General features: G+C 39.6%; 2 protein-coding genes across 9 annotated transcripts in view; one reads left to right on the forward strand and one right to left on the reverse strand.

Moving 5' to 3' along the window:
• Positions 1-22,838, forward strand: part of LOC108162108 (tyrosine-protein phosphatase Lar) — a 160,694-nt gene that overhangs the window by 131,667 nt on the left and 6,189 nt on the right. For 3 of the 8 annotated variants that reach the window (XM_033393463.1, XM_033393462.1, XM_017296678.2), the window contains 10 exons: positions 3,099-3,335; positions 3,394-3,540; positions 3,596-3,871; positions 4,144-4,167; positions 9,919-10,019; positions 10,668-10,860; positions 11,911-12,061; positions 12,123-12,259; positions 15,153-15,449; positions 22,655-22,794. In XM_033393463.1, coding sequence (XP_033249354.1) covers positions 3,099-3,335; positions 3,394-3,540; positions 3,596-3,871; positions 4,144-4,167; positions 9,919-10,019; positions 10,668-10,860; positions 11,911-12,061; positions 12,123-12,259; positions 15,153-15,449; positions 22,655-22,794 — 1,703 coding nt within the window. Of the gene's footprint in view, positions 1-3,098; positions 3,336-3,393; positions 3,541-3,595; positions 3,881-4,143; positions 4,168-9,918; positions 10,020-10,667; positions 10,861-11,910; positions 12,062-12,122; positions 12,260-15,152; positions 15,450-22,654; positions 22,795-22,838 lie in introns of all 8 variants that reach the window. The other 5 variants (XM_033393464.1, XM_017296679.2, XM_033393465.1 and 2 more) reach the window with 3 other exon arrangements.
• Positions 1,523-2,850, reverse strand: LOC108162109 (protein screw). The gene has a single exon (XM_017296682.1). The coding sequence runs from the start codon at positions 2,827-2,829 to the stop codon at positions 1,627-1,629; it is 1,203 nt and encodes a 400-aa protein (XP_017152171.1). The 5' UTR covers positions 2,830-2,850; the 3' UTR covers positions 1,523-1,626.

The following is a 22,838-nucleotide window of genomic DNA, read 5'->3' on the forward strand; positions in this document are numbered from 1 at the left end:
TCGAACTCAACAAGATTAATTTTGAACACACGGAGAGAGAGAGAGAGAGAGAGAGAGTGTGTGTGGAAAATGGGGAAAATTCACTCTAGTTTCATTCAAAATTCTCACCTCAAATTTTTGTGGCAGAAAATACGCGTATGGTATAGATTTTGTTAAATAAATGATGGCATTAGCTGAAAGTCAAGTAAAACAAATCATTTTGATACTCTATGAAGTGTGGTTCCATGATTTTAAAGATATCTTTGGCATAGAAAATGGAAAGAAAGATCATTGTGCTGTCTTCTGCTAAGCTCCATTGGAAGAGAGGAAACAATCGACTATCAGACAGGTGCTGGAGGAAAAATTGTAATAGGTTTTAAAGATATTCACATAGTACTACAATTTTCACTGTAATTCCATTTGGATGGCTATATCCTATGGCAATCCACATTCGCAAGGGTATCTAAACATTTGGCCACTGAAATACCCTTCTCTTTTGATTCCCCTACTTTTATTATTTCCTCAGGCATTACCCTTTTGAAATAATAATCAAAGACTAATTAGAAAGCGCAATCAAATGCCATAACTTTATGCCTTTTGATATACCCACTCACAGGAAAAAAAATCAGCACCAAATGGCCAGCGGGCTATTAAACAAATTGTGTGCCACGAAAAATTGTATGCGTAAATGTTGATTTAAAAGCTTCTGAATAGATTAGCTGCTGGAGAGAGTGGCGAATGGAGAGTGGATTGTTGATTGTATTTGCGTAAATTTCATGTGCGGGGCTCTCCGCCTGTCGTATATCATTGTTTATTAGTCATATAAATATAATGCCACAGTGAAGGCAGTTTATGGGTTTCCCCTGTCGTCGCCCGTCGAAGGCCCACTCTTCTGCTGCCTAAGCCCCACACAAGGCCCCTGCTCCTCCGCCCCCCTGACATGTGTGTGTCATTCACATTAGCGTAATACCCCGGAAAAGCGGAAATGCGAATATCCCCAATATTTAATAGATGCGTGTGCCTGGCTGCCTTGCTGCCCCTCTGGTGTCTTACTTTTCGAAGAGATTGCAATGCTCTCTTTGTGTGTGTGTGGAAGAGTGTCGTAAAATTTATACGGTCTTTAAAATCATATAAAAAGTGTTAATTTTCCATGTGTTGCTTCGCCGCCACACAGCGGAGGAACTCCCCGGAGTGGGATGTGGAAATGGAAAAGCAAGGTGAATCGGGTAGAGTTTTTATGAGGCACTGAGGATAATGTGCGGGGCCCTCGACTATTAAAGTGATGTGTGGAGATAAACAAACATCATTTGACTTTCAAATTTATTGATAAATCTAAGATCTTATGACTACCCCCAACAAACCCTTAAACCTATGCTTCGTACGACCCCAAAGGTCGTAACATGCACACATAAAAGGTATAGCGGAAAAATGTAAATGAGAAATTGATGTCTAGAACTTTGGCTAATGAAAACGTTCCATGAAGTGCAAGAATTTGTAAAGGAACTACTCCAAAAATGTACAAGAGATTCTCCACCATAAACGAACTGATTTGATAGAAAATTGCAAAGATTTCTTAAACCAATTTATAGATTTATTTACATTAAAACATAGCTTAAAATTATCTTAAATAAAAGTGCCCCCGAAATCCTAGTGACAGCCACACTCTTTGGCCACAGATTTCTGGTATTTGGTCAGATCAATTATGTCCTCACTGAGATATCTCAGTATGGTAATCGATCCCAGGACCGTGGGCACACAGCAGGGCTTGGGCAGATGCGGCTGCTTTAGATGCATCAGGGTCTGGACGATGGCATGATTGGTGGCATTCATTTTGGTGCCCAGCGGGAAATTGCAGCCACCGCCGCAGAAGTATGCCTCGAATTTCTTGGGGGCAATCACCCAGTTATGCATCTGAAGCTCCTTGAAGTCCACCGTGAAATTGAGACGCTCGCAGGATTGTGGTGGCTTGTACAGGTCCATGGGCGGTGGCGGGGGACGTTTGGGCGGGCTGTTGGCCCTGCGTTTCTGCAGATCCCGCTTGAAGCGGAGTTTCTGTATTTTGACAAGGAGTTCGGGTCCATTGAAATATCCCACGATGAAGGGTTCCTGGCTGGAGCGACTGGCCGCAGGGGGCACCAAGCCAGCAGCAAAGGTGCTCAGATGAGAGTCGCCAATGGAGAAGCGGAGCTCGTGACGCTGCTGGAGGCTTCTTCCGAGCAGCCAGGTCCTCAGAGTGGGAGTCAAATTGAACTCCAACCATCCTCTATGGCTGGTTGTGGTGTTTACGGAACCCAGAATCTGGTAGGAGTAATCCGGTCGATTGTCGAGTCTCCTGTAAATAGACACCGTCATGTTGTCTCTCCTGTCCACTAGACTCTCCTGCTTGTAGACCCTTAGCATGGCCTGAACGAGTGTCAGATCCGCTGGCACATCATTCGTATTGAAGGTTATATGGAGGTCCAAGTCACTCGAATGATCATCTGGCTTGACACGACTCGAAAATGTTAGAATGCTGTTGCAGCTGGCAATCTCCTGGCGATCCTCATTGGATATCAGTATGTCATCATCCAGGGATCGCTTGTGCCGCTGATGGAGCACCTCTTCGGGTTCTTGTCCCTCGTTGATTTCGTTGTAGACTTCCAGCAGAAATTTGGAGGCAGAATTGTGGAGATTCGGTTGTGCCTGACGTCGAGGACGATCGCCCAAATCCAAAAGATCAATCATCTCCATTTGTTCGCTCAGAGGACGAGTGTCATAGATGGGCGGCGTCTCCATGTGATGGTTGACGTCTATGTAGGTGCTGCTCATCACGCAGCTGGCGAGGGCTAGTATTAGGAATGGAATAAACATGATGTTTACTGGCAGAGTGATCGGTGGAGAGTGAGTTCTGCGATGAAAGAATGAGGACTTTTAAAGGTGGTTTAGGTAGGAACAGGAACAGGTAGAGAAAAGGGTTTAAAGGCTTTGATATAGATCTTCTTTTGGAATACCAATTGGTTGAGGCTTAGGATAGGTGTTCTTTGAGAACAGGTAGCTTTTCTAAGCACGGATAATAAAATAATCTCTAAAACCCTTTTATAACCCATCTAACGAATCTCTTCTCATCTTTTTTGTTCCAGGTTTCTTGCAAATCGAAAACAGTCGCGAGGAGGACCAAGGAAAATACGAATGTGTGGCCGAGAATTCAGTGGGCACCGAGCACTCGAAGGCCACCAATTTGTATGTGAAAGTACGTCGTGTGCCGCCCACTTTTTCGCGCCCGCCAGAGGCCATCAGTGAGGTGATGCTGGGAGCAAACCTAAATCTATCCTGCATTGCTGTAGGATCCCCAATGCCGCATGTCAAGTGGATGAAGGGCAAGTCCCATGCAATTCTATATAGAAATGATGATATAATATCCTATACATCCTTTAGGTGCCCTTGATCTAACACCGGAGAACGAGATGCCAATTGGTAGGAATGTCCTGCAGTTGATCAACATTCAAGAGAGCGCCAATTACACTTGCATTGCGGCCTCCACTTTGGGGAATATCGATTCCGTTTCGGTGGTTAAAGTGCAATGTAAGTAGGAGTATCTTTTGAAGAGAAATGTATCTCATGTTTCGTGTATCTACAGCCCTTCCTACAGCCCCCACCGATGTGCAGATCTCTGAGGTGACCGCCACTTCGGTGCGTCTGGAGTGGTCGTACAAGGGTCCCGAGGACCTGCAATACTATGTGATCCAATACAAGCCGAAGAATGCCAATCAGGCCTTCAGCGAGATCAGTGGCATCATCACAATGTACTATGTGGTGCGTGCTCTGAGTCCCTATACGGAATACGAGTTCTATGTGATAGCCGTGAACAATATTGGACGGGGTCCGCCCTCGGCCCCAGCGACCTGTACCACCGGTGAGACAAGTGAGTATCGAGCAATCAGAGAGATTATTCCTTTAAAAACTATCATTTAACTAACTGCCGACTGTCTTTGTCTTTGTCTCTTTATGCTGCTGCTGCCAAAAAAAAAAGGATTTTCAAGCAATTTTATTTTGAATTTCTAGATTTCTAGACTTTCTGTAGATGCAATTTTTATTTTCTTTGTGCGGAACGGTACTAAACCCTTTTCGAATATGTTCTCTCTCTTTTTCCCTCTCTTTTATTTGCGCTTTCCTCTCCACCCTTAGGCGATTTCTCTTTTGGTGGCACAAGTAAGTATCCATCCGCTTGGCAAACAAAATTTTATGGCTGGCCAAAAAATGGCCAAAACAATTTCAATAACAATTGTTGAGCAGCGGAAAATCCTCAACCCCCGACCAGAAATGGTTGGAAAAAGGGCTGGGAACGGGGGGCGAAAGTAAAGGAAGAAAAGGGCATAAAAAGAAAGTAAAAAAGGAAGAAAGCGGAATAACAAGTAGCTAGATAGAATCAAAGGTAAATGCAATGCTCTGGAAATCGTTGCATACGCAGCTGCGGGTAAAGTCTCGTCTCTGATGTTCTCTGATGTATGTGACGTGGCGGTGTGCCAGGAAGGGGAGGGGAGGATGAACCTCCCTTCTTCCTTCGGTCGACAGGCAGCTGCCAGTCGCTGTCTTTTCTACACTTTTTTCATACCCTTGGAAGGCAGCTGCCAGTCGCACTTTTCCATGCCCTAGAAATTAATACAATGATTTTTAGCAGATCTTGGACATTAGATGAGGGAGAGACCACATTTTCGAAACTATAAGGAATATACTTATTTGTTCCTGATTGAAATTTGCCTCGGGTTTCAGCTAGTCAATATTCTACCTCTTTCTACGCCAAAGTTCTGTTCTTTTTTTACAGAAAGTGTATAAATATAAGCATTAAAGATCGAGCTACATTATCATAGAAGTAGCTTCCATCGTTGTCAGGCAAAAAAACAAGTCTTTGTGCGGAAAGAATTGAATCAGACTCTCCTTAATTTACTTATACATCCTTCTACACCAATTTCATATATCTTAAATCACTAAATCGTATTGTTCTTACAGATACCATCGTCCGAAGGGCTAATTTTTGATAGAAAAACATGTTCTATTCCTGTAAATAAATCCATCATACATGAAACATGTCTTAGAAGATATAAGCGCTGCCTAAAACAACTGAATTCGCTTCCATATATCAACCAAATAGCTCCCAAAGCAGGGAATGTTCGAAGTACTGATCTTTTGTATGAAATATTTCTATGATTCTGAAGATAATCCAAAGCAAAGTCCACTACAACTTAGCAATTTCATGTTTAATACAAATCGTATGATCTTTCATAGAAAGCATGTATTTTCCAGGGTATCCATTCATTCTCTACCACAAAACTATTCCTTCTTTCTTGTGTGTTCCGCTTTGCGTCTGCCCCGCAAACAACGCATAAAGTTTGCATTGTTATGCGTTCGTTTGAATGCGCTTTGGAGTCTTTGTGTGGGGTAACATGGTGCATGGTGGTTGGGGGCATGTACTCCTGTATGCGTGCCCCTCTTCCGGGCATGCAACGTTCAGCTCGTAGCCCTGCCAATTGCGCGTAAGCGTACGCTTGTCTGACATGCCTTTCCGCCTGATACGCCCTGCACGGACGAGTTTTTTTCATGCAGCAGCAGTAGCACCAGCAGCAGCATGTCGTATAAAAGTTGAAAACTTTTATTGCTGCAATTATGCTTATCGCTTGCCCAATATCGTTTCGAAATATTATTTCGATAGCAACGTTTATGGGCAAAGGCACAGGGCCACAGGATAGAGGAGGCTACAGGCAGACAGTGCGATTCGGAGGAGTATCATCATCCGCAGGTCAGAAGCAATGCTTAACACGTGTCATTTGGTTTAGGTAGCAGCTGAGCCAAGAGCCAAGGCCCACTTGGGGTGCTGGATAATCCTGCAGCTTTGTTTATGGCCCTGTAACCGTACACTACCAAAGTGGCAAAGTACATTAACTGAATGGAGAAGTATTGTAAGGGCCAGCAGCTGAGGTTGCGAGCGAAGCACCTGGGACTCAGAGGACTCCTTCCGAAGTGGCAGAAGGATGAAGATTGGCTTTAAAGTGTTGTTTGAAAAACATTTTACTACTTTTTGGTAACAGAATATTCGAGTAATTAATCAAGTAATGGATTAGTAGGACATCAGTTGAGGATTTTAATGATTGATGCAATTTAGAATCATTTGAAGGATTTTATGTACTATTTTGTACTTTACAATTTACACTATAAACGAACCTCGTAGTACTCGTAGGTATATAACAGCCTCACAGAAATAGGTAAAAACTACTTTTCATAGATGTGGCACTGCAGATATTTTACTGAAGAGGAAGCTTCCTTATTTTCCTAGAAAAAAAGTTATAACTTTGGCCTCGTGAGACAAATGAACCAGGCAATGAGCCTCAGACTCGGAATGAAGTAACAAATACTTATCTTCTAGGTCTCGAAACCTCTCCAAAAGTAATACACGAATGTTTTCTATAAATTATATCTAGGAAACCACTACAGAGAAGTATTTCCTCTTATAAAACTATGTAGAAAGCCTACTCTCATGTTAAATATAGCAAACATACGATCAAACGCCTCACGCGTCATGCGGCAATGCCACTCAGTCGCTTGGCAGTGGGGCGTTTAGCATCTCTGTCTGGAATCCCTTGGAAGTGCGGCGTTCTGCGCTACTGCCTGGAATCCCTTCGCAAAAAGCTATTTCTATTATATTTCAATTGAAATGCACTTGAAAAATCTCCAACGAATTGAGGTGCAATCCAATTGTAGTATTCTTTATTAGATTTACATACAAAATAAGATACCAAAATGTAGCAAATATTTATAGACATATAAGCAATTTCTTTGCAAAGGTTTCACCATTCCTTTTGCTAAGTTCAAGGACTACCTTTTAGCTTCGTTATTCTAAAGCTATTACCATGCGAAATAATCAAATATAAAAGACAAAAGTCTTGCCCCGAATCACAATATTTGTTCAGCACCGGAATATGGAGATATGACAGAGAGAGGGAGGGAGGGGGAGAGACCTGCACTTTGGAAACCTAACAATTATCCAGGGCATCACCTTACACTGCTCCACTCGACTCGTCGTAAGGACATCCCCATGCCCATGCCCATCTCCTCCGCATGGATGGATGGAAGGACAAATATTCGTATTTCAAGACAGCTGCAGAGCAGCACTTGAGCGCCGTAATCAAAATTTACCTTTAAAGTGTCGGAAGGAGGGGCAGGTTAAGGCAGGACGGCCCAGGGCAAGCCTTTAACAGATCCTTTCGTCATGTAATCGGTTATATGGGCTGCACATGCTCCTCCAGACTCGCATAGCATCTATGATTCTCAGTAGAGGAGTGTGGGTGGATGCTGGGCGCCGTTCGCTGCTGCTGGGGGGAGGCAAGAATTTAGTGCCATGTACTTCTATAAGGAGTAGGCGTGTGCGCAGGCATGCAAGGGATACATATTAATGGAGCGTATCCGTATGTAATGTATATGCCCTTAAATGCAGCTTACGTGATGCTCTCTCTCCACTCTCCTTCCCCTACCACTACCACTTATCCACATTCGTGGGCTAAGAGGAAGCCCAAGCAAGCACACATTTTTAGCCTCAATGTGTGGGTATCCTACGGATACGTTTGTGTATCCGAGCTGCATGCAAATCTTGGCTATAACCAGGCAATGGACACACACACACGAACACCCCACTGACGCAGCCAGGAGGCAGGGGCAGCGGCAGCGGCACCGGCACAGGCTCATCCTGGGGTAGTAGCACTTGTGTAACAGATGAGATGACTGCGATATAAATTGTGGATAAAACTGCTGCAGCGCTTGTAGATATTGCAGCAGAAATTGTGAGAAATTGGAATTTATTGATTGCCTATTAACCAATTGAGGGAAACGCATATACTCCTATAAAAATACATATATATATCGACACACGGATGCACATGCACTGCACTGAAAGTCATGTTCCAGAATGCAGTTTTTAATCATAAAAAGGCAGATCTATAAATTTGATTGAAAATGCCAACTGAAAAAGAGATGTACAATCACGAATGAAGGGATTTTTAGCAGGAAACTGAAATCTATTCCTTTACTGATCATTATTGAGACGTTTCCAGATACGACGAGTATAGAATCCATAATGTATACCGGCTACCCGCTGGATATAGAATATAAATTAAATGAAAGTCTGAACTTTGAGCTCTACAAATTACATAAAAGCATATTTCTGTGGAGGATTATTAATCCATTATATACATTATATCCATATACCGGCTGGATATATGTAGGATATAAATTAAGTCCGAATATTGAGCTCTAAAAAATTATATAAAAGCCTATTTCTGTGGAGGATTATTAATCCATTATATACGTACTTCCTCCAGCTGCTTGTTTTAAGAAGATTCAGTTCTTATATTTGATATATCCATAAACAAATAGTACTGGGACTAAATATATACTTAAACATATACCATCTACCAACATCTACTTAGATATCAATTATCACAATTGGATATTTTATTTGTTGGAATCATGATTTATTCTATAAGATTCCCTCTCCTTCGAAATAATTTCAAGGGAATATACCTTTTTTCATACCATATTATTCTAATCTATTCTCATTTATCTCCAGTGTACATGCCGATCGGCCAGTAGAATGTTGAATGGAGTGATAGATACGTTCCACTAATTAGCATTCATGTGTGGCAGAATGGCAGACTCGCAGAATCGGAGAAGGGGGGAAGCAGAAGCAGCAGGCAGCTTCTGGCAATGCGGCCGAGGCTTCTAATTGCGGCTCCGACAAGGATTCCGGCTGTGAATGCAGTTGTCCGGCAAATTTGATGCCCGTGCAAATGCATTGCACAAAATTATAGCAGAGCTTCAAGGGGAAGGATGCTAGGAGCTACTGGTGGAATGGGGGTGGATAAATCATTGTTGTGCGTGTGCGTGTGTGTGGGAGACAACAAAAATCAGTTTATAAATGCAAAATTCGCACTATAATGGCCGCCAGGCTTCGACGCGGCATAACAATTTCCAAAATTTTCGTGGGGCCCAAAAAGTATATTTCGCACCCGCAGAATTCTGACGTTTCTTCCAATCTCAAAATGCAATATGAAATACGAAATGGACGCCCCCGCCCCAACGTGGAAAAACAAATTGTGATGGATGGGGATTGTTTGCACTGCAAAACATTTGTGTGTGGATTTCCCCAGCCCCCGACCCAGCCCTCAGCCCTAATGCTAACCCCTAGCCGTCCGTACACGTGTCCGCTTCTGTCCCACTTATTTTCTCCTAGTTTCTGTGTGTTTGATAATGGTCTACGTGCGGCCTGGGTATTTATGTGTGTTCGATTTTCCCCAGAAAACGCTTAAAATCATTTAACAAAATTGCATATTTATGAATTTGCAGCTAAGCGAAATTATGGTCAGCATAAAACCATATTTAAAACATATTTAATATCGGATATTGGGATGAAATTATGGCTTAATACTTGGTTTTGATTGCGGAGGAAGATTAAAGACTAGGCGAAAAGGATTTTAAGGAAATGTTTAGAATTATACAAGAGAAATGGGTTTTAAAATTAACATTTAATAGTATAAAGTGCTTTGAAAAAGTTCATTCACACAAAGACAAATTAACCAAATATAATATGCGTGTAAGAAAGGATTTTTGAAGAGCTAAAGAACTTAAACCACAGAAATAATCAATTAAAATAGTCATAGAAATTACTTGAAAGCCATGAGGTCCTTAACCTTTTTAATATCCTGACTTAAAAGCAGTCTCTGGGTGATTTATCACCTGTTTTCCCTGCAGTACCATCCTCTCCTCTGTTCTAAATAGTTTTTCATTAGACTCGAAATAAATTTCCCTCAAACATTTTCGCTTACCAAAGTCGGATGTCTAAAGTGGTTTTTCCGGGCCCATTCTTTTACCATTGCCATGCTAATATTCTACCATATATTCTTTGTGCATTTTCAGAAATGGAAAGTGCACCACGTAACGTTCAAGTGCGGACGCTAAGCTCGTCCACGATGGTTATTACCTGGGAACCCCCGGAGACGCCCAATGGACAAGTGACCGTAAGTACCGGGCATCAAGTGCGCATATTAAACGTAAGATCCACCAGACTGCGACTACGACTGCGAATGGGGGGCCTGAATCCAGGATCCTGTGTTCTGTGTCCTGTGGCTGCAGGGTCCTGGGGCCAAGCGACGCACTTTGTCACGTCAGAGTCGTCTGATGGGACGGATGGAGAGGGCTAGCCAAAGGGAAATTGGCAAAATGCCGTTGGCCATGTTCTGTGGGGGCCCGGACCCCCCCTTTGAATGCAAATCCGAAGCACCTTTCCAGCCCACAAATCCGAATCACCTTTCCACCGCACAGACCGAAGCAATCCCTTCCACAGACTCCCCGTGCCTCCCTCCCTCGGCAATCCTTGAATGCAAATCCGAACCTCCTTTCCACACAGACGAGACGACGGCAATTGTTGTGGTCTCTGCCTGGTCCTTCTGCTGCTGCTGCTCCTGCTGGTTGCAGGATGCAGGCAGGAGCTATTATAAAGTTCACAAATCTATGACCACTCGGTCATATATCATTTTCTGGTTTATCAGTTAATGAAAGGTGAATTTCGGATTTGGATTTGAATTTGAATTTGAGTTTCTGCAAATGAATTTACATTTTACACAACGCTCTCTCTAAGCCCAATCTCTCTGACCCTCTTTTAACAGGGCTATAAGGTGTACTACACAACGAATTCGAACCAACCGGAAGCCTCATGGAACTCACAAATGGTCGACAATAGCGAGCTGACAACAGTATCGGAGCTGACACCCCATGCCATCTATACGGTTCGTGTGCAGGCCTATACCTCAATGGGAGCCGGTCCCATGTCCACACCCGTACAGGTGAAGGCCCAGCAAGGTAAGAGAAGAGTCCAAGTTAAGCCAAATTGATTGGGCAATCAGCTTCAATTAGGCACATGACATAGCACATGCGTTACGCACGAGCATACGATGGAGCATTGATGATGGGAGGCCAATGCATTTTGAAGGGAACGACAGACAGACAAACCGTCCGACACACACACACATTTCGCAATTTAATTGCTCCAACTCAATCGAGCCCCACCCCACAAAACCCCCCCACATAGATCACACCAATTATTTAATTATAATGCAAAATGTCAAGCACAAACGTGTGTCCATTCAATGAAATATTTAACTCTCTATCGCTCTCGCTCTCTCCTCGGGCACACATTCGATTATATCTACGGGAATATTCATTAACTCGAAGGCAATTGCATTTTGTCTGCTTTCTGGCCATTTCTGGGGTTGGGGGGAGCATAAATCTGTACGTAAGTATAGGCTTAATCCGGGGCGTGGTCATTCGTAGTAGTGACTTAAAGTCATTGGATGTCCTGTCTGGTGTCTGTGGCCTTCTTAACTTTGGCAATAACTAAACAACTCGAGAGGTTTTCCCAACTTTGTACTGTTTTCTGGTGGGGCCAAGTGTCTGTTGCCATTTGGGTCAGACATCTCTCCGAGGAATCTAAGCAAATAATAAACCATTTACAATGTACAAATGTACATGCAATGTTTTCAAAGCCTTAAATTGATTCATCAAAGATAGGCCCCCCCCGCATCTCCTGCATATGTGCATGTGTATAAATAATTTTGGAAATTGTCAATCATTTAGTTGGTGAAGGGGACTGTGGGACTGGGGGACACATCTCTCAATCAATTGCCAATGCAAAAACCAAACAAAATGCTGCAGCAGCACCAGCCAGCGCTGTGGCCTGTCATTCGATCAATCTGTGTGGGGAATCAGCATCATCAGCATACAAATATCACATGGCCGCACATTGATTTGTTTGTATTTTATTTAATTTCCGTAATTTCCGTTTCATTATTACCACCAAAATCCTGAAAAACCCAAATGTCCGATGATGCTGCGTGTGTCCGCCTACAAAAGGTGTGCCATCGCAACCGAGCAATTTCCGGGCCACCGATATCGGCGAGACCGCAGTCACACTGCAATGGTCGAAGCCTACGCATTCCAGCGAGAACATTGTACACTACGAGCTCTACTGGAATGACACATATGCCAATCAGGCACATCACAAGTGAGTATTTGAATACATCCTATTCGTAATCTGAGACACTAAATCGATCCGATACTTGTAGGCGCATTTCGAACTCCGAATCGTATACGCTGGATGGTCTGTACCCTGATACCCTCTACTATATCTGGCTGGCAGCACGATCCCAACGGGGCGAAGGGGCCACCACACCGCCCATACCAGTACGCACCAAGCAATATGGTAAGTTCATATTCAACCGATCTCGGATTCCCCATATTGTATTTCCATAAGTTAGGTGTCGCCAAAAGCAAACCGTCGTAGTCGTACAATTTTTTCTATAAGTTTAAGTACAACACGAAAACTGATGTTTGATTTTCGCAAAACATATTTTCATAAATACTACATATACGATATACCTATACCTATATGATATATACTATATACAAAAACATACGCCTTATATACTAAATGTAGTTCAGTAACACAAATATCCCACAAAAATCCCCACCCCCTCTATAAAGTGTCTGTTTGAGTGCGTGAATCCGAATATATTTCTGAGTATTCTTCTGCTTACGTGGAAAAAGGTAAACTCTGTATGAATGATTGTGAATATGATTGAATCGTGTCGAGTGTGAAGTGAGTTATGCACTTGCCCACTTATACATATATATTTACTGCATAATCGTATAAATATAATCATATATATTGTAGGATTTGTGATTGTTCTGGTTCCATTGCAAGTTAGATTTAAGGCTTAGTTGTGTATTAGTATTCTAGCTCAACTTATACACACACCACACAACATGGAATACTATATGCAATACATAAATAGACTGTAAAGACCCTACACAGATTATATATACTATACATAATTAGATATACCCATAAATACATATAGAATAAGATACTACATATAGCATTACACAACCACAAAGAAAAATTAGGTGATCTCTAGAGGGAGGCCTTGACAGATTGCCGAGTGTTTGGGAGATTTATATAGAGAATGAGGAATTATAAAAATAAAGAAAACGAGGAGAACTTCATAAGCGACTTCATTTAATCATATATTTTTATTGAACATCGTGTATGAATATTTAAGAGAGCTGTAACTTCTTTTAAATAAAATATTCCACTTAAAGATCAGTCCGAAATACAAATAAAACATATAGCGATGTATATTAAACGTATATCGATATATATATGTATGTATATATGACGTTTCTTTATAAAAGTCAGAAATAACCCATAAAACTCTATAAAGTACTATTGTACCCTTAAAGTACCCTATAGGACTCCGATGTGTCAAATTCCATTGAAGAAACTCCAAATTGTTAATTTATGAAGTCTTTAGCTCATTAGAAATGTCAGAATCCACAATAATTCTCATTAAATCCATGGATCAAATTTTAAATTAAATGCCAATGGAAAAAGTTCAAGTTTATATTTTCCTCATTTTCTACTTCATACCAAAGATTAATTAATTAATTCTGTTGGTCTATAAAATGTCTTACATCCCCCACTGCTCTGCGATCTGTTCGACTTATCCAATTTGAAAACCAAAAACGCATTTAACAAGAGCCAACATCACACCAACATAACACCAGCCACACCACATGACACCACAGGATAGAAAACCGACAACAGATTTGCCCCATAAACAACAACCACAACGTTATAACAAATCACCAAACACCTTTTCATTTGCAAATCCAAAGCAAATTGCATGAAAACGTAATGCCAGATAGAAAAAAAAAAAAAAAAAACCTGAACTGAACCGAATGGAATGGAAAACCAAACAATTATGGAATGCATATTCGGATTTGTGTGTGTTATTTAGCATGGCTCGATTATGGCCCCATTTATCATAGCTGCCTTTGAGTGTTAAATCATGTAAATTATGCCAAAACAATTTTCCAACTTTAGACCACTATTTAAGTGGCAAAATTCCTAATGCACATTGCACTCACTCCTGCACTCCGCACTTCGCACTCTGCACTCTCCAGATGGACTGGATAGTAGACCACAGAAACCAAAACCAGAAATTCCTCCACTGAAACTCTCTACCTCTCCCTCTCTCTCTATGTGTCTAGAAAATTGATTTTGAATGATATTTTAATAGAGCTACGGAGCGAAGACAACTGTCTGCTCGTCTGTCTGTCTGTCTGCTGCAGGAGAATATTTCCTTGTGGCAGTGTGGCATAAATATCACTTTTGGTTTTCATATTTGCACGTCTTGCATTTTCCTTCCGCATAATTGAAACATAAATTGGTTCTAATCCTAAGCGAATGCACAAACAATTCTTCAAGTTATTTTTAGTTTTAGTTCGAGTTTTGAGTTTCAGTTTGGAATGTGCTAGAATTGATATTGTAGTTTCCTAATAACTTTTTATTGTTAGCACTCTTAAGTTTTGTGCTTTCGTTTTAATTAGTGGTAATATTTTATCCTTGAAAACTTTCGAATGCGCGAGTACTCTTAGATGTTGCAACTTTTGATATGTACATACATATATCTAAATCCCACTCCCCACATGGTTTATGCAAATTAATGTTTCTACCCCCCTATATAATGTATGTGAATGTTGTGTGTAGCACCTATATATAGACCTTTTTTAAACCAATTTATATCCTTTTTTATAAGCTAAGCATGACTATGGGTTCCCGCTTCTCTCGTAGCTTCTCGCAGCTCGAAACAAATTTTCAGCTCAAAAAAGTCGTTACCAAAAAATATGCACCAAAGGAAAAAGGAGTCAACATTTATTTGCATAAACCATTGGATATACTATATGTCTTGATATTTGATTTTGATTTGATGATATTTATATCTATATTATATGCCTATCTCTAAACCATATTCTTTATTTTGATTATAATATTCATTTGCTTTAATGGCCTTTTCGTTTCATGTTGCCCCCCGATTCGATTTTCGGTTTTGACATTTACTATTTTGTGTTTCCTACCGCTAATTGCTGAACTAAATGCTCATAACCAAAACAAATGTGTGTGTTCTTTGGCTATGCAAAAATCAACAATCAACAATCAACAACCCACAATCAACATCCACATCAATCCAAACGAAATCCAAATCAAAATGCACACACAAAATACGTTCCGTTCCTCCCATCTATGTAATTAGTACCAGGTGCACCGCCCCGTAATATCACCGCCCTAGCCAGCAGCTCGACGACGATCGCCCTTAGCTGGCTACCGCCGCCCGTTGAGCGTTCGAACGGTCGGATCATATACTATAAGGTGTTCTTCGTGGAGGTGGGCCGCGAAGACGATGAGGCCACCACACTGACCCTCAATATGACCAGCATCGTACTCGACGAACTGAAACGCTGGACCGAGTACAAGATCTGGGTGCTGGCCGGCACCTCCGTCGGCGATGGTCCGCGCTCCCACCCGATCATTTTGCGAACCCAAGAGGATGGTATGTATGCCCATGACAATCTTACCTATGGCGTAAGTCTTACCTAAATCGATTTATCTTTTACGTTATCCATTTATTTATTTCTTTAAGATTATTTTACAAATTATGGTTTTATCCACTCTTAAGTTTAGTTTTACTTATTCTTATGTTTTAATCCTTCGCCTGATCATACCATACATACCATATTATATTCAACCTCAAAACTAATCGAATTTTGTACAATTTTTGAATTTTGATATCGAGAGCATTCCACCACAGGAGCAGCTAAGCACTATGGAGATCGTTAACCGATATATATAGCGATATATCTATCTATATACACTCGTACTACATATTTTTTTGTCTACCAAAATTTACAATTTATCCTTGTGTTTTAAGCCATATAATCCATATAGCTGTTGATCAATTTTTGAAATCAGCTAGAAGTTATTTTTTGTTTTATTTAAAAGAAATTTACTTTGTAGTTTATTCCTTTTTATTATTTATAATCTTCTAATGAAGATTCGTCAATGAAATTCAATCTATTCAGACTCAAAGATTCATCTGTTTTCTTTCTGTTAATATTAGCAGCATTTTGTTTCAAAGAGAATCCTAGAAAATGTTCATAGCATACTTCATAAATCTCCTCTTGCTACTTCTGGATTCCTAGGGATCCTCCATTGATGATGAATTTTTGAATGTCTAGAGAACCAATTATTTCTTTAACATTTCCACCAACCATTTCTTGTTTTAATTTCTTGAACTTTTCTTACGTTTTTCGTTCCATTTCCTTGATTTTGTTGAACGAACCCAAAAGAAAAACGTATACAAAATTAAATAATCATTGGCACAAATGAAATTGCATATTTTTTGGCGCAATTTTTGACTACTTTTTTGCACTTACTCTCTCTCTCTCTCTCACTATATCTCTCTCTATAAAGCAAACGAAACTTTTTAGAAGAACTCCTATATATATATATATTGTGTACTATATATGCAAGCAAAGATCGAACTATTTTTGTTATATTTAATTCTTGACTGGCAATTGTCTCGAGAAATGCAAGAAATTGCAAGCAAAAATCTTTGAATAACACTCGAAAACCTTTATAAATAATTATTTTTGAATATAATGGAATGCATCAACTGTTTGTGGTAATTTGTATAGCACCAAAAAACAAAACCAAAACCAAAAAAACAACGCCACTAACTCGTATTGTAATCTACAATATTTTTTGTATTTTTGGCATATTAATTTTAGTTTTTGTAAGCACCTCGTACATACTCGTACAGCACTCAACAAACAAATACACGACACAAATTTGATTTTAGTCTATTTGCATTCAATATTTCATTAATTTATGCAATTATAAAAGTAAACCTGGTCCTAAACAGGAGCTGTGTATAATCATATAATTATAACCCTCGAGGGCGCTAAAAATTCGCTTAAATTTTTCATCATTTCATTATACGAGTATTTGCCCTCTACAAATAGTGCAAAATGTTTTCGCTCTATTTATTTATGATTTTTTATTCGAACACGTACACGTACCATCCATCCACATCCATATCCACATCCACAGCCACAGTGTAATATTTTCCGCATATGTACATATTTAATAACGTTTACAAAAGCACGATGGGTGTGTGACTGTGTGTGTGCTATATCATTTTTGAACACCCTATCTATTTGGTTTTTGGCACACAATTTTTGCACTTTTGTCGCCACGTGATGCAACTGCTGCTGATGCTGATGCTGATGCTGCTGCTGCTGCTTCTCCCCCGAAAGCAATGCCAAAGCCACCCAAAGTCCATGAAGCACGTTTTTTAATGGATTTTTGTGTTTTTTTTATTGGGTTTTTATTGCTATGCAAATACACAGATGCACAGCAGCCAGCAAGCGGTGGCGACCACGACAAATCCTTAAATTGATTTCTGCACAAAATTAACCGATTTTTACCTTCGCATATATAATCTTTATATATATATTTTATGTTGTTGACCGATTTTATTAAGTTTTATTTGCCATCACCTGCATGTTTGCACAGTTAACACATTTCCATACTATTTGCATTTGGCTTTATTTTTCCAATTTCCGCACTCGCAATCCCCTGTCCAGCCCCTTCAATTTGGAGGGTTTGTCTGTTTGAAAGTGGCAGCAGCTTTATCAAAGAATATTTCCATTGTCCACAGTCCCTTCTGTTCGTTGTTGTATTTTCCAACAGTAAGAAATGTCTTTGTTAGATACCTTTCATGAGAAAGTTTTCACAAATGCATATTTTGGAGGAAAGGTACCAACTTTGATTGGTATTTGATACCAGCATACCTTTGAATATTTCAGGGACTTTGATGTCCTTGTTTCAAAGCAGCCTTAATGCTATGCTGTCTTCTTTACTAAATAATAATAATTTTAAATGATACAAAACTTTGAACTGGAATCTTTTAATAAAATCGAACTTTATTTAGAGAACACTTAAATATTCAATATAAATATATAAAAACCATAGACTTCGATAAATTTCATACTCTTTCCAGTTTGGTTTTAATAAAAATCTATTAAAATCTCCACTAAAAATCATCCCAAAGAGTAGATTCCCCAACAAAAATTTGAAACAAAGCCCCCCTCTTAAAAATAATTCAATTATTTCATATGTTTGATTCTTCACTTAACACTCAACGCTCTCCCCACCCCATGCACTCCATCATCAATCAAGTTTAACTTTTTGAATCATCATTAACCCTTGAGCAGCACACCACCAACACACTCACACAACGTTTAACCCCTCCATTATGCCATAAACTGCTTGTTTAGCTGTTAACCTGCTTGTTCAACGAACGAAACAAAACAATTTTCTTTATAAAGTACCTACTCAATTTTTGTGTTTTAAGAACTACTTCAACACCAACCGGAAGTGGGTTCCACTCCATTTTGTTTTGGCTAAGCACCGTAAATTAAATGTACTTATTGTTAAGCACCTAGGTGTACGTCTCACTCGCTAACTTTAATCCTATCTCTCGCTCGCCCTCTCCCCCTCTCACTGAGACTCTCTCTCGCCCTCTCCAGTTACTATAGTTATAATAAGCTAAGCATTAAGCTCACATTGAAGCACTGATAAGCACTCTGTACGCACACATTCTCATGCTCGAGCACTGCCACATATGAATGTATGTACTTAAAAAATGCGAATGTGAATGAAAGTAAATTCAGTAGGGGATATTCTGAGTAGATCTAAGCACCAAAACGTAAGAATTGCAGTAAACAGGCAAGAATATCACGAAAACCCCCCACCAAAAAGAAAATAAATGGCACTAAAAATCATAGAAAAAACACTAATAAGCAATAAAACCCACAGAAAAAACCAAGAAAATGCACTAATAGGCAATCAAAAACACAAATCATTGAAAAGCAACTAAAGCACCAAAGCACTAGCTCAAAGAAATGCAAAAAGAAAGCACCAACGCACCTCACATCTCTCTAAGCATTGAGTGTATCTGCGACTGACTGGGTTTCTATTTTAATTGTACTCAATTTAGCACAACCAAAGGCTAGATGCCACATAACTCACTCGCCCCGAAAACCCGAAACCCCAACCCCAACACCAAACCCCACAAAAACCATAAGCAAAACCAACCAATTTCCTCTGCAGAACCTCTATCATAGTCGTACTCGTACGTATAGCCAGCGGCTCACAAGCAGCAGCATGGCATAGCATCAGCTACAGCATTAGAGGGTCAGCACATAAGTATGAAAGAGTATTTTATGTTTTCTTTTCTATGACCAGTACCTTAAGACAGTACGAGGGTATACTGTGTTTGTTTAGAGGTATTTTGCAGGAAGAAGGCAGAGCCAAGGTATATGCTCGATTGGGATCAACAATAGAGTTCTTTCCTTCGAGCTAGTCTGTATATATAAGATGCCTTTCTATAAATTATGAAGATCATAATGAAGTAGGACATTACTACAAAAATCAGTGGCATCTACAATATATATATACCACATTTTTTTGCACACTGATATATAAACGTATTAGCTATTACATTTTTGAAAATCCCTACAATCGGATCAAGCTGTCTACCCAAAATAGTAATCTTTTGAGCTGGGTATCCTTTAGTCCATAAGCCGAACCATTCCTCTACTGCTTGTCCTTTTCTACTAATTTTTTCGTGTGTCTGTTTCGTATGTTTGGAGCGTATATCGTTATGATGTGATGCGCTTGTTAGCTGCCACAGCACAAATGCAAATGAAAATGCAAATGCATTCCACCTGTCTAAAGCTGGGCACTTGCTTTTCATTCGCCCATCTCCAGGTATTTTAACCCCTCTAGTATATCTGGCTCTGGCTCTGGCTCTGGCTCTGTCTCTGTCTCTGACTCTCTATGCGAAATTCGTAAAGCAAGCAGATTCCCCTTTGTGCTCCCAGACACAGTCCCTCACACACACATGTCCTGCTCACGTATAGGACACCAAAAAAGTTGAAAAAGAAAAATACAAAACAAGAAAAGAAGGAAAAGCTTTTGGGGTAACCGAAGACTTGGATACTCTTACAGAAAGCTCACCCTAGTTCGTTTAGGAATTATTCTCGTACTAAGAAACTTATATTTCCGAACTTCTTCTAATGTTTTCTTTACAAAGATTTTTCTAAAGCTCTTTCCTATGCCAGCTAATGGACATAGTGATCTAATTTGAGCAGTTTCGATATCTACACTGCATGTGGGAGAATGGTACTGTTCAGAGCTTCATTCTGATCGGGGAACTTGTTTTTTTGTTAGAAACAGAAAAACATCGCTTTATCTGTTGTTGTTCCATTTTAACCATCCAAAAACATCACATCCTGGCACTCACCTTTGGAAAGTGTATAAAAATGAGCACCACCTCGAGCATTGGAAGCTTAGCACGCGCTCCTTGCTTCGTTTGTTCCATTCAGCACTAAAATAAAATATAAAATACATCTACAAAAAAAAAAGAGATACAAAATAAAGAGAACACTTCCAACGGTAGAATTTTAATTATTTTACATTTTCAGTGTTTGTGTGTGTGTAGGTGTGTGCACGGGAGTGCGCTCGATGTGTCTGTATCTTTATGGGGGAGTGTCATGCTGTGAATGGAGACAAAAGTACTGTGAAGCACTCTGTGCAGTGTGACCCGTTCCTTCGTCCTCCATCCCCTGTCCCCCTTCCAGAACCCATCTCTCTCATAGCAGATGAGCAGCCAGAACACTAATGAAGCATAATTTAACATTCGCGTGGCCGTCAGTTGCAGTTTGAATAATTTTTATTATGTATTATGCATTTATTTAACATTTTTAATGAACCCAAAACCAAAAGCCATGATTGAGGGCAAGGAACTGTCGTCTCACACGAGATTTGTTATAGGCTTTAATTGAAGATAAATTTGACTAAAAAAAGAAAAGAAATTTCTAATATTATTGGAGAACGGTTCCCCCCTTTGTATGGCAATGTATAGACGAGTGTCCTTAGATCTTCAACAGATGGTTTCTACGAGCAGAACTCCTTAAAATTCCCACCATTTTATATATAAAACTCCTCGAAAATTCATTTAACTTGAGCGTACAAGCGAATACTAAGTTATCATACAAAATAGGTATTTATTTTTAATTTGATTTAAGAACATATTGCAAATAAACCAACCTTATTGAACTATGGTAAGTTATCTCTTCTTATATAAGCCGTAAGATACCCCCTAAGTAATGCCCTTTGGGGGGCATATGAGTACCACCTAATTTTTCCTCAAAAGAACCATGTTCAATGTCAAACTCTGTACAGTATCAAGCCGGGTGTGCCAACAAATATGTAGATTTTGTGTCATGTTTTTCCATGTGTTCTGTCCACTCTTTCCCTCCCCCAAGTCTTCAGTTGTTCACCTTACCGTTTCCGTTTCTGTGGATTCTTCTGTAATTCATCTGTAATTTTTGCACCAGTAAAAACCTTTTTGAAACTGTATACTGTAAACTAAAAAACAAATATTTTATATCTTTTTTCATATAAAAAATACCAAAAAACAATAACAATAACTTTGCTTGGCCACTCGCACCTTGCACTCCACTTGCCTCTGTTTCGTGCACCTTTTTTTGAATGCAAATCAAAATGGAAAAAAACAAACACACATCTATAAATCTTTTTGAAACTTTTTTGATGTGAATACGAAATTATTGCGATAATTTGATTTTTGAACGCAACCTTTAAATGGATGGTGGTTAATATTAAATAAATACAAAACATTTTTAAAACTATTTAGAGAAAAAGAGTGAGTATTTTTAATGGTTGACTATGTATAATGTTTAAGAATGCCCAACCCATAGCAACTGATAAACTATATCTACTATATACTATCTCTATATATCTATATACCACAATATATATATATTTTTGAAACTGGTCCAGAAATGTTGACCTACAAAACTAAAGGAATCCCAAAAATCTCTTTTGTTTTTTGATATGTTTCTCTATTTCCGAAAAACTTTTTTGAAAAAAAAAAACATGAAATCGAGCCGAAAAAAGATTCCGGCAATGGATATAACACATATAGCAAATACATATATATACCGAGTGTTTTTCTGTTTGATTTTCCTAATATATGTTTTTTGCATACACAAATACGAAGTAAAAAACCTTTTTGAATGCTTACATGTTTGTTTTTGCTAAGTGAATATCGAACTGGGAAATCGAAAGTGGATTTCCCCCATTTTTTGTGTAAATTTTTTTGACGTACCGATAAGTAATGGTCTATATCTATACTATAAATATGCTATAGCAAGGTATACACTGCACTTCTTAATCACATTTTTTGAGCACCGCCCGTACCATATACCCCACCCATATACCACCCAAATATATAGCACCTAAGCAGCACTTTTGGTTGTTTCCAGTTCCCTTATGATTTCACCAACTCTCTGTTTTTTCTCTGTCTGTGATGTGGTGATGAGCGTTGATGTTGGACCTAAAGTTCGTTCTGGCAGATACTTCTATACATATACTCGAATATTTGTATTGCTCCTAGGATCTAAATACTTAGTGTTAGTTCTGCATAGTTTTCTCTTTATAAATCATTATATACCTTGTATGATAGATCTAAGTAAGCTAATCTTAAGACTCTTTGCCTTTGTCTGGGCATAAGTTAAGCTATCTTTAATTGATTGCCTTGAACACATCCCTAACCCGAAATTATGACTTCCCCGAGCTAATCTTTTGATTCTTCGTCGTCGTATACAGTGCCCGGGGATCCACAAGATGTGAAGGCCACGCCTTTGAACTCCACATCGGTGCATGTGAGCTGGAAGCCGCCACTCGAAAAGGATCGCAATGGCATCATCCGCGGCTATCATATACATGCCCAGGAACTGAGAGATGAGGTATGTCGATGAAGGAATTCCCCAGGCAGTACTTAACTCTTCTC

This window comes from Drosophila miranda, chromosome 4 (assembly GCF_003369915.1).
Source record: "Drosophila miranda strain MSH22 chromosome 4, D.miranda_PacBio2.1, whole genome shotgun sequence".
NCBI classification, from domain to species: domain Eukaryota; kingdom Metazoa; phylum Arthropoda; class Insecta; order Diptera; family Drosophilidae; genus Drosophila; species Drosophila miranda.